This window comes from Moschus berezovskii, chromosome 5 (genome assembly GCF_049115385.1).
Source record: "Moschus berezovskii isolate FMDL1 chromosome 5, NW_MosBer_1.0, whole genome shotgun sequence".
Classification (NCBI taxonomy): domain Eukaryota; kingdom Metazoa; phylum Chordata; class Mammalia; order Artiodactyla; family Moschidae; genus Moschus; species Moschus berezovskii.
Genome location: NC_142464.1, coordinates 112,365,995 through 112,378,477, shown reverse-complemented (window position 1 = coordinate 112,378,477; position 12,483 = coordinate 112,365,995). Strand labels below are relative to the sequence as shown.

The 12,483-nt window shown below is 54.6% G+C and overlaps 1 protein-coding gene across 1 annotated transcript in view; it reads left to right on the top strand.

The window, feature by feature from the left end:
- WFS1 (wolframin ER transmembrane glycoprotein) overlaps window positions 1-8,537 on the top strand; it is a 32,335-nt gene extending 23,798 nt beyond the window's left edge. The window contains exon 8 of the mRNA XM_088836474.1: window positions 5,768-8,537. Coding sequence (XP_088692600.1) covers window positions 5,768-7,576 — 1,809 coding nt within the window. The 3' untranslated portion in view covers window positions 7,577-8,537. The remainder of the gene's footprint in view (window positions 1-5,767) is intronic.
- The last annotated feature ends 3,946 nt before the right edge of the window (window positions 8,538-12,483 follow it).

Here is a 12,483-nt window from a genome sequence, read left to right as displayed (position 1 = left end):
GGGCTGGTGATGGGAAGTGTACTGGTGTGTCCTCATCCCAGACACGGTCTCAGTGTAAGCCCAATGCTGGGAGCTGAATATGGAGGCTCAGAAAGCTGCCCTCGTGGGTGGGGAGGCCGCCTCTGGGAAGCAAGTTCCTCAGAGAAGCTGCAGCCCAGAGGGTGGGTGTGAAGGCCACGCTCCGGACCAGCAAGCTTCTTGAGAGCCCCTGAGGGCAGGTAGGGCGTCGGGGTGAAGGTTCTGAGGCGCAGGGTCAGGACGGCCCAGGAACTGGACCAGGGAGGTCACCGCTCTTATTGAGGGCCCACCTGGGGGCAGGCCTGGGCTGTGTGTTCCAAATGCCATTAGATTTCTTACCAACATGAGAGAGAAAAGGTGGAGCATTTGCCATGGTTCTTGGCTAAAGAGGAGATGCTCCCCAAATGCCAGTGAGGGTCAGAGGTGAGGGAAGAAGACCCGTGGGCCAGGCGGTCCCGGCCTGGACATCCTAGTTTGCGTTGTCCTGGCATAATTACTAATAATGCCTGCTTTCTAAAACATGTCAGTTTGGACAGCAAGTTATGTCACGTTCCTTATCGGCGACAAACTCAGTCTGAAGCTCCTTTTTGTGAAAAACAGATTTAAAGTATCCTGACATGAAATTTATGACCAACTTAGATAGTATATTAAAAAGCAGAGACATTACTTTGCCAACCAAGGTCCGTCTAGTCAAGGCTATGGTTTTTCCAGTGGTCATGTATGGATGTGAGAGTTGGACTGTGAAGAAGGCTGATCGCCGAAGAATTGATGCTTTTGAACTGTGGTGCTGGAGAAGGTGGAGCATTTGCCATGGTTCTTGGCTAAAGAGGAGATGCTCCCCAAATGCCAGTGAGGGTCAGAGGTGAGGGAAGAAGACCCGTGGGCCAGGCGGTCCCGGCCTGGACATCCTAGTTTGCGTTGTCCTGGCATAATTACTAATAATGCCTGCTTTCTAAAACATGTCAGTTTGGACAGCAAGTTATGTCACGTTCCTTATCGGCGACAAACTCAGTCTGAAACTCCTTTTTGTGAAAAACAGATTTAAAGTATCCTGACATGAAATTTATGACCAACTTAGATAGTATATTAAAAAGCAGAGACATTACTTTGCCAACCAAGGTCCGTCTAGTCAAGGCTATGGTTTTTCCAGTGGTAATGTATGGATGTGAGAGTTGGACTGTGAAGAAGGCTGATCGCCGAAGAATTGATGCTTTTGAACTGTGGTGCTGGAGAAGACACTTGAGAGTCGCTTGGACTGCAAGGAGATCCAACCAGTCCATTCTAAAGGAGATCAATCCTGGGTGTTCATTGGAAGGACTGATGCTAAAGCTGAAACTGCAATACTTTGGCCACCTCATGCGATGAGCTGACTCACTGGAAAAGAGTCTGATGCTGGGAAGGATTGAGGGCAGGAGGAGAAGGGGACGACAGAGAATGAGATGGCTGAATGGCATCACCGACTCTGTGGACATGAGTTTGAGTGAATTCTGGGATGTGGTGATGGACAGGGAGGCGTGGCGTGCTGTGATTCATGGGGTCACAAAGAGTCGGACACGACTGAGCGACTGAACTGAACTGACATGAAATAAGGCTGTTTTTAAATTTTTTTCATTTTTTGCAATTGTTGTCAGAGCACTTTGATTGCTTTACAATTTATCTCATTAAAAGTGTTTTGGAAGGCTTCCTTGGTGGCTCAGTGGTAAAGAATCTGCCTGCCAATGCAGAGGACACAGGTTCAGTCTCTGATCCGGGAATATCCCACGTGCTGTGGAACAGCTTAACCCGCAAGTGCAGCTGCTGAAACTTGTGCACTTAAAAGCCTGTGTTTCCTGACAAGAGAGGCCACTGCGATGAGAAGCCCTTGAACTGCAACGAAGAGGAGCCCCTGCTGTCTGCAACTAGAGAAAAAAGCCCACTCAGAAACAAAAGACCCAACTCAGCCAAAAAAAAAAGTGTTTTGGAAAAGAGAATGAATTGGAGCAGAATGAATTTCCTGGAACTCAAAGCTGTCCCGGCCTTTATTAACCACCCCCCTGGGAACAGAGAAGGGGCACGTGCCTGGGGAGGGCCTGGCACCCCTAGTGGAAAGTGCCAGGTGCCAGACACCCCTCTGCAAGCTGACGTGACCCCCAGGGACGTTCCAGGCTCCAAGCTTCTCCAGCCTTTGTGACAGATGAAACCTTAAAGATGGATTCAGAAACGTCTTAAAATCAGTGTTTGCATCACATTATTGAAATTCCAGGACGTGGACGTTCGCTGGGGTCTGAGCAGGGTCTCAGTGAACCAGCCTGGACCTTCTGGGCGAGCAGGGGCCTCCTTGGTTGGCTGCCCAGGTCGGCACAGGGCAGTTCTCTTCAGTTTCTCACGTCAGCCAAGCGTGTCCGGGATGAAGGCTGCTGGTGACCGCAGCCCCTGGTCAGGGTGCCCTTTCCTGTCCTGTCATGAACTGACTCCCTACTCATTTTTTAAAAACTTCTTTCCTGCTCAAAGTAAAGTGCATTTTATTTGGACTGCCTCTACAGAAAAGGTTTCTAGTCTCACAATTTGGTGAGGTCCCAAGTAGTAGGGCTTGGGTAGAAGCAACAGGGGACAGAACAGGGACCTTAAAGGACAGCTTTGTTCACGGCGGCCACAGGGGCTCACTGTGCCGGCAGAGGCCAGCACTGTTGGACTTCAGGTTCTCGAAGCTTCGTTGTCTTTTAAATGTCCTCTCAACCATGTGATTGTGTGGTCTCAATAGGCAAAAAAAAACAAAACAATAATGTGACTGGTTTTGAGCATTAGGAGTTTCAGGTTAATTTTAAGGTGCCCGCTACTTGGGCGCCTCCAAAAGCTGTCAGCACCAACCGTGCAGAGTGACAGTGGGGCTGAGAGCAGGAGCGCTGGGCGCCTCTGATCCGTCTGGTTAGAGAGGCCCCGTCGAAAGGGAGGAACAGAGCAGACAGCAGCTGACGCACGCATGGGCTCTTTCCGTTGCTGCTGTGTCTGGCTTTGGGTGAGGGGGCTCCTGCAGAGCTGGAGCAGGTTCTTTTTGGAGACACTGGTTTGCTGTCTGGCAAGTGTCGGATGTGTGGGTGATACCACTCTAAAGGCAGAAAGTGAAAATAAAGAGCCTCTTGATGAAGGTGGAAGAGGAGAGTGAAAAAGCTGGGTTGAAACTCATTATTTAAAAAACAGGGGATCATGGCATTTGGTCCCATCATTTCATGGCAAATAGAAGAGGAAAAAGTGGAAGGAGTGACAGATTTTACTTCTTGGGCTCCAGAATCACTGCGGATGGTGACTGCAGCCATGAAATTAAAAGACACTTGCTCCTTGGAAGGAAAACTATGACAAAACTTTGACAGCGTATTAAAAAGCAGACACATCACTCTGCTGACAAAGATCTGGATAGTCAAATCTATGGTTTTTCCAGTAGTCACGTGTAGGTGTGAGAGTTGGATCATAAAGAAGGCTGAGAGGTGAAGAATTGATGCTTTCAACTTGTGGTGTTAGAGAAGACTCTTGAGAGATCCTTGGACTGCAAAGAGATCAAACCAGTCAATCCTAAAGGAAATCAACCCTGAATGTTCATTGGAAGGACTGTTGCTGAAGCTCTAATACTTTGACTACCTGATGCGAAGAGCTGACTCATTGGAAAAGACCTTGATGCTGGGAAAGACTGAGGGCAAAAGGAGAAGGGAACGACAGAGGACGAGACGGTTGGATGGCATCACCTACTCACTGGACATGAATTTGAGCAAACTCCAGGAGATAGTGGAGGACAGGGGAGCCTGGTATGCTGCAGTCCACAGGGTCGCAAAGAGTCAGACCTGACTTAGCAATTGACCAACAACAAGTGTTGGTCTTTATGGTATCCGAAGTTCCTTGGCACCCCCTCCAGACAGGGTGAAGGGAGGCTGCGGAAGCTTCCTCCTCCTGGGGAAGCTGGCCCCAGTGAGCTGGGGGAGCCCTGAGCTGGTCTGTTGGTTTCGTCATTTTCTTGCTTGTTCTGAAACAGAGGGTAAGTGGACTGTTAGTTAAATGAGGAATGCAGCTCTTTGAACATATACAAGTGGGGTTTCCCAGGTGACTCAGTGGTAAAAGAACCCGTCTGCCAATGCAAGAGACTCGAGAGATACTGATTCGATCCCTGGGTCAGGAAGATCCCCTGGAGCAACCCCCTCCAGTGTTCTTGCCTAGAGAATCTCATGGACAGAGGAGCCTGGGGCTGCAGTCCATGGGGTCGCACAGAGTCAGACACAGCTGAACATGCATGCACTTCCCCATGTGGGTGTCTGTAGAAGCACACACACACACACACACATACTCACTCACTCACTCTTGTTTCCCCTGTAAGCCCGGGTCCCTCTTCTCTGGAAAGCTCGCTCTGCCAGCTACTCCTGGGTGACCTGGCCATCTGGAGTTGACACCCCAGCCTCTTGGGCAGATGACGGCCACACCCCAATCTTGCCACTCAGTTGTGCTCACCCAGGATCCCAGCTCCTCCTCTGCCCTTATGTTCACGGGGCAGAAGGAGCGTGTCCCCAGGACATAGATGGAGGCGGTGCCGCCCACCTCACCCGGCTGCTGACTGGGCTTCCTTCACATTGCCTCTCAAATGGGCTGTGGGCTCAACTGGGCTTCCCTGCCCCCACATGGGTGTTCCTCACAAGGACTGCCCCTCTCCAGTGTGGTCCAGTCTGTGCCCCTGACCTCCTTGTGTGAGCCCTAGCAGAGTCATGGACATGTTCTCTTCTCAGCTCCTTTAGCTTCTCTCCCGTCTCCCCGGAGCCCTGGTGGAGCTGAGAGCCTCAGGGATTCTGTGTAGAGGGCCAGGCAGGTGTGGGGGCCGCCCTGGATGGCAGGATCATCCCTGCCTCCTGCCCGAGGCTGGTCCCCCACTCGCCTCCCTGCCAGCCCCTCATTCCTCTTCTCTTGTGGGAAAGGACAAGGGTTTCTGCTGCCCTTGGCTCTGTGTACAGTCTGGGGGGGGCAGGGGGGGACGCGAGGTGGGGAGCACCCCCCGGGGGCTGTGTGTCTGTTCTGAGCACACGGGTATGTAGGGTGCAGGCAGCGGGCGTCAGGGCTCCTGCCGCAGTGAAAATGTCGCATCAGCCCTGTTACAGCTGAATCATTTCCATTCATATGGCGTGAACTCTCCTTTCTGGAGTCCCTGCTCCTGGGACGGGCAGGGCCCAGGGTAGGCTGGTAAAGCAGCACTTCCTCTCCCCCTTGGTGGATCACCACCCCCCTCCCCCGCACCCTCCACCCCGATCCACCAGAGGCAGAGGCTTGGGAGGTGAAGTCCTCATCACAGGGGTGGCTGAGATGCAAGTAGCCTGGTCCTCTGTTGTCTTACAAGTGTGAGGCCCCATGGGGAGGGAAGAGGGGGCCAGGTGGGCTCCCCGAGGCACCCAAGATCTCAGAGGGGAGACCGGCACTCATGAGCCTGGAGACCCTTGTGGACAGTCAGGTACAGTCAGGGACTAGGGATGGGCAGGAGGTGGAGGGCAGACCCTGCAGGACTGGGTAGAATCGAGGGCAGGTTTGTGGGGACCACGTGGCGCATCGCCACCTAGAGAGAGCTACAGGTGGAAGGGCTTTGCAGACCGAGGGACCAGCCGTTGGTTGAAACAGTGGGTGAGTTCACTTTGCCCAGGGCCAGGCCCCGGTTTCAGGGAGATTGGAAGGGCTAACCAGGGAGCAGTGACGGCACAGAGCGGTCTGGGTTCTAACGCCCCTCCTTCGTCTCCACCCCTCCTCCCAGGTGGTCAAGTACCCCTTGCACGTCATCATGGAGCTAAAGGAGTACCTGATTGACCTGGCGTCCCGGGCAGGCGTGCACTGGCTGTCCACCCTCGTGCCTACCCACCACATCAACGCCCTGATCTTTTTCTTCATCATCAGTAACCTCACCATCGACTTCTTTGCCTTCTTCGTGCCCCTGGTCGTCTTTTACCTGTCCTTCGTCTCCATGGTCATCTGCACCCTCAAAGTTTTCCAGGACAGCAAGGCCTGGGAGAGCTTCCGCGCACTCACCAGCCTGCTCCAGCGCTTCGAGCCCAACCTGGACGTGGAGCAGGCCGAGGGGAACTTCGGCTGGAACCACCTGGAGCCCTACATCCACTTCCTGCTGTCCGTCTTCTTCGTCATCTTCTCCTTCCCCCTCGCCAGCAAGGACTGCATGCCCTGCTCGGAGCTGGCCGTCGTGTCGGTCTTCTTCACGGTCACCAGCTACATGAGCCTGAGCACCTCGGCCGAGCCCTACACCAGGAGGGCCCTGGTGACTGAGGTGGCGGCCGGCCTGCTCTCCCTGCTGCCCACCATGCCCGTCGATGGGCGCTACCTGAAGCTCCTGGGCCAAACCTTCTTCACGGTGCCCGTGGGCCACTTGGTCGTGCTGAACGTGAGCGTGCCCTGCCTGCTGTATGTCTACCTGCTCTATCTGTTCTTCCGCATGGCCCAGCTGAGGAACTTCAAAGGCACCTACTGCTACCTGGTCCCCTACCTGGTCTGCTTCATGTGGTGTGAGCTCTCGGTGGTCATCCTGCTCGAGTCCACCGGCCTGGGGCTGGTGCGGGCATCGGTGGGCTACTTCCTCTTCCTCTTTGCTCTCCCCATCCTGGTGTTTGGCCTGGCGCTGATGGGCGTGGTGCAGCTGGCCCGCTGGTTCGTGTCCCTGGACCTCACCAAGATTGCCGTCACCCTGGTACTCTGCAGCATTCCCCTGCTGGTCCGCTGGTGGACCAAGGCCAACTTCTCCGTGGTGGGGATGGTAAAGTCCCTGACGCGGAGCTCCATCGTCAAGCTCATCCTGGTGTGGCTCACGGCCATCGTGCTCTTCTGCTGGTTCTACCTGTACCGCTCGGAGGGCATGAAGGTCTACAACTCCACACTGACCTGGCAGCAGTACGGCTTCCTTTGCGGGCCGCGGGCCTGGAAGGAGACCAACATGGCCCGCACCCAGATCCTGTGCAGCCACCTGGAGGGCCACCGGGTCACGTGGACCGGCCGCTTCAAGTACGTGCGCGTGACCGACATCGACAACAGCGCCGAGTCGGCCGTGCATGTGCTGCCGCTCTTCCTGGGCGACTGGCTGCGCTGCCTCTATGGCGAGGCCTACCCGTCCTGCAGCCCTGGCAACGTCTCCACGGCCGAGGAGGAGCTCTGCCGCCTCAAGCTCCTGGCCAAGCACCCATGCCACATGAAGAGGTTCGACCGCTACAAGTTCGAGATAACGGTGGGCATGCCCTACAGCGGCGCCAACGGCACCCGCGGGCCCGAGGAGGACGACGTCACCAAGGACATCGTGCTGCGGGCCAGCAGTGAGTTCAAGGACGTGCTTCTTCACCTGCGCCAGGGCAGCGTCATCGAGTTCAGCACCGTCCTGGAGGGCCGCCTGGGCAGCAAGTGGCCCGTCTTCGAGCTCAAGGCCATCAGCTGCCTCAACTGCATGGCGCAGCTCGCTCCTGCCCGGCGGCATGTGAAGGTCGAGAGGGACTGGCGGAGCGCCGCGCACGACGCCGTCAAGTTCGCCTTTGACTTCTTCTTCTTCCCCTTCCTGTCGGCGGCCTGAAGACGCGTCCCCTGCAGGAGCGGCGGTTGCGCATGGCTGCCAGGATATCCCCCCGGTACACCCCCCTCCTCTCCATCCAGCTGGACGGTTCAACACTCATCAGTGTGTGTGTGTATTTGCGTATGCGTGTGCAAACGCAGGGCTTCGGAGATCCTCAGTCGCTCGCAGTCGGTTCACACCTCCACGAACGGGCTGACCGCTGTAGCTTTGTCCACCCTGAGCACCCGGCGTCGTTGGAAATTGCATGCACGGCCTCCACCCGTAGCCCCCATCTCTCCGCGTGCAGCTGGTGTGCCAGCCAGACTAGGATTCCGGCGCCCGGAAAGCACTTTACAGACACTTGTTCTCCCTCCTGCACCGCCTCCATGCACGACCCGCCCCGACCCCGCCCCCAGCCCTTCATTTACTTCCGTTTGAGTTTGTTCTTTGAATAACCAGTAGTGCTGCTGTGTAAACTTGATAGTCTTTCTTATTTATTTGATCGCTGCTAAGCCTTGACGCTGTTTGCTCAGCCCGGGGTAGGGGGTGGAGTGAGGTTGGGGCGGGGGGCTGCAGAGCTGCTCTGTCACGTGGCTGGGGCCCTGCCTGATTCTGAGATGGAGGCCATGGGGGCAGAAGCCCTGAGCTCTGCATGCCGCAGCCTGCCCGCCTTGAGGCTCCCCTGTCTGGTGGGTAGAGGGTGAATTTGCCAGGGTCTTGCCTAAATCCACAGGGACCATCCCTGGGTAGATGTGGGTTTGCTCCCTGGGCCAGGAAGACCCCCTGGAGTAGGAAATGGCTTTGCACTCCAGTGTTCTTGCCTGGGTTATCCCATGGACAGAGGACCCTGGCGGGCTACAGTCCATGGGGTCGCAAAGAGCTGGAAATCATGGAATCTGGGTTGCAAACCTTTCCCAGTGCTCAGAACCAGAAAGCAGAAAGTCAAGGTCCTGAAGCAGCCGAAATAAAAACCTTTGATGAACTTTGCTGACCTTTAAGTCATTTTTTTTTTTAAGCGCAATGCTAGAGAATCAATAGGTGTCTACACTTGCACTGAATCACGCACAAGTACAGTTTGAGTTACAAAGAGCAGAATTCTCAATAAGCAACCCCGGCCCCACTGGGCCAGGGACCCCCACCACCCAGCTGTCCACTCAGGCCTTCAGTTCAGTTCAGTCGCTCAGTCGTGTCCGACTCTTTGCGACCCCATGAATCACAGCACGCCAGGCTTCCCTGTCCATCACCAACTCCCAGAGTTCACTCAAACCTATGTCCATCGAATCGGTGATGCCATCCAGCCATCTCATTCTCTGTTGTCCCCTTCTCCTCCCGCCCCCAATCCCTCCCAGCATCAGAGTCTTTTCCAGTGAGTCAACGCATCACATGAGGTGGCCAAAGTATTGGAGTTTCAGCTTTAGCATCAGTCCTTCCAATGAACACCCAGGATTGATCTCCTTTAGAATGGACTGGTTGGATCTCCTTGCAGTCCAAGTGACTCTCTGGAGTCTTCTCCAACACCACAGTTCAAAAGCATCAATTCGTGAAATGCACGTGATTACAATGATTTGAGAAACTCAAAACGCTGCTGAGAGGTTTCATTACATGGTTGGTTGTGACTCAGTAAGCTGCCGCCTTGTTCAGGAATGTGTTTTTTGAAACCATATCCTATGTTCAGAAATGAACCATGATAATCCCATAGCATCATGCAGAATTTGAGCCGTGTTGGGGGGCTCGAGCAGCTCGGGGTCCTGCAGAAACCTTAGCGCCCTGAGTGGGGGTGCCTGTCTGTCCGGGTCCCTTGGGCAGGAGGACGTGTCCACCTGGGTCCCTCTAGTACCTGGCAACCTCTCCTGCCCCCTAGTAGGCCGTGCCCCGACCCAGTGAGCAGCAGGTCCAGTTCCGTTGTGTGGTCAGGAAACCTGGAGTTGTTCACACATTCGTCTGTGGTTGGGACTTGGTTCAGGGAGCGGCTGTCTCCGTTTTAAAGATGCATCTCAGCGTGGTGGCCGGCAGTTGCGTCCCGGTGCAGCCAACCCTTCCTGTTTTGTCCTCCAGCCTAGTCAGGTCTGCCTGAGAGCCCACGTGTTGGGAGGTGCTCAGGAGGGCAGTGGCCCTCTGAGCTGTGTGTTTGCTCCCAGGTTTCTTCACAGGCAGTGAGATGAGGTTAAAGGTCAGCCCTACCCTTCTTCTGAACTAGAGATTTGTGAAGCCCTGAAATGAGTTCATAGTTCAGCTCTGCCTCCCAGACTCCCCACAGATGGTCCAGTTGGGGAGAGTGGGGTGGGGACAGCGGGGTGGGCGGAGCTGCCTGGTTTTCTGAGTGAATGCAGATGACTTCATCTTATCCTCCTGTCCCCGGGGGAGGTGCCGTGACAACACCGATCCGCAGAAAACAGGCTCGGGAGAAGAGGTCACACTGAACAACGGGGCCAGAATTAGACTGTGGTCCCCTGGGCTACGCTGTTACTCTGCTCCCCAGCAGAGCTGCCCACTAGGAGCAGAGAAGGTGGGGTGGTCTCATGGGGGGCTTGCCCTGGATCGGCCGTTCAGCCCCTGTCCCCAGGTTCCAGCATCCTGATCTATAAAATGATGAGTCTGGGTTAGATCAGTGGTTTGCAAAAGCTACTAGGTTGGCCAAAATATTCACTTGGGTTTTTCCATGGGAGGATCAGAAAAATCTGAACAGACTTTTAACCAACCCAATACCTAGAAATGAAACCCTTTTTTAAAAGTTAGATGTACAGAACTCCAAGTGAAAACAGTGTTATTTGTAAGTTTCGATGTAACCTACACAGCAGACGAGAAAGGAGGCCACCTGGCTAGTTTGAACCCCTTGTCCCAGCTGTGTGACCTCAGACAGTTTCACCCTTTCTGGCCTCTGGTGCCTCTTCTATGACTTGGGAATGTGCGAGGACTGGCCTCATTGGTTGTTTCGGGGACTAGACTAGTTAAGTTTATTGCAGGGTGGTCACAATAGTGTCAGGCACTAGTAAATATTCATTTGTGAATGTTTTAAACGTAGTTAAACATTCATGGAACTTCAGAACCGATTAAGAACCTTATACAGGCCCTTCTTGGGCTTCCCAGGTGGTTCAGAGGTAAAGAATCTGCCTGCAATTCAGGAGATGCGGGTTCAATCCTGGAGATGTGGGTTCAATCCCGGGTCCATCCCCTGGAGAAAGAAATGGCAGCACACTCCAGTATTCTTGCCTGGAAAGTTTCATGGACAGAGGAGCCTGGCAGGCTACAGTCCACGGGGTTGCAAAGAGTGAGATATGACTGAGCACACACATACACACATATAAGCCCTCACCAGAAGAATGTCCTAGCTTTTTAAAAACTTAACCTTTGTGAAAATAATTCATGTTTAGCTGAACAGAACTTACTGGAGTGGCTGAATCCCAGCAGGAGCCTGGTGTTGGATGGTGCTCTGTCTATACCCCCACCCCCAACACCACACACCCCCGGGACCCACCATCCTGCCTTTCTGTGCGTCACGACTTTAATTCCTCATGACTACACATCCAGAAAAGGTTGGCTGCTATGTGTGGCTTATGATCTCAAACATTCCTTATTTAACCTAACGCGCTTTGGATGCGTCGCTGCCGCCCTCAAACAAATATTTATGGCACTGTGATGCTGAGCAGATGCTGTAATTCCACGGTTTGAGTCAAACCCAAGTCCCACCCTTGGGAAAATCACCCAAGTCAGATGTGAGTGGGCCCCCGAATCAGTCAGAAGTGCCTCCCTGACTTCACACACAGGAAGTGCTGTGGAGGCCCAGAGAGGGTGGAACTCCAGCCTAGGGTGGGAGATGGGGCTGGAAGGCTCCTGGGAGGCTGTGGGGTCTGCCCTGTTTTGATAAGGGGAAGGGTGGGATTTGGCGAGGTCCCAGGAAGACTTTTCAACCTTCAGGGCACTCATCGGAGCCTCAGGCATCGCCCTGGACGCCAGGGGTCCCAGAGAGTAGAGCCTGGGGTCCAAGGGCCAGGGTGGGATTGAGTCTTGGTCCTGCAGGCAGCTGTAGCCCCTCTCCTGGCTCTGAAGCCAGGGCCCTGGTAAGGTCAGGAAAATGGACCTGAGGGCACTTTAAGACACAGTGTGGAGGAGGAAGGGGACAGTGGAAAGGCCATCCCCGCTTTCCCAGCAGGCCTGGCCGGCTGGCCCTGCAAAAGCAGACGCTGCTTCTTTGGACAGTTTCCATGGGACCGTAAACATCAGAAGGCCCTTGGCCCCTGCAGTCCTGAGGATCCCTGGCCTGTTCGCCATCCTCCATTCCTGTTGATAAACAGGCCGCTGCCTGCAGGGCCCAGGACCAGATGGTAGGCGCATGGGGGGATTTACAGAGGTCAGGCTGTTGGGAGCAAAGGCTCCTGCTCCCGGGAGCTGATCCCCACTCCCTGCAAGGAGGGCAGGGGACCTAGGTCTCTGAGCATCACTGTGGGTCTGGCACTTTGTGAGGCCGTATGGTCCTGATAACTAGGTCCCATGACCTGCCACCTGCCCTCCCAAACATACACACGTGAGAATTAAGGTTCATGTTTGTGTTGTGTGGACTTGGCCAAAGTCACACGGCCAGGAGGTGGCAGAGCTGGACAGAACCAAAGCCTGTTCTTTCTACAGACATAGCCAGAAAATCCCTTTTCAGAACAGAGAGGTCACCCTCGGACCTGCCAGGAAAGAGTGGTGCTGACCGCAGGGGCCACCAGCAGATTACCCCATGTCTGAGCACCGGCGGGGGCCTTCACCCTCTTTGGGTCTGCAATGTGGTGGGGTGGGGAGTGGGGTCTCACGATGCTACCATGAAACCATCACAGCCTTTGTGCTGCACAGGGAAGACCCTGTTGAGACCTGGAGAGGGTTTGGTACCAGTTTCCCATACAGTGCAGTGAGACCGCCAAATGCCAGGACTCGGAGGGGTGTCTTTC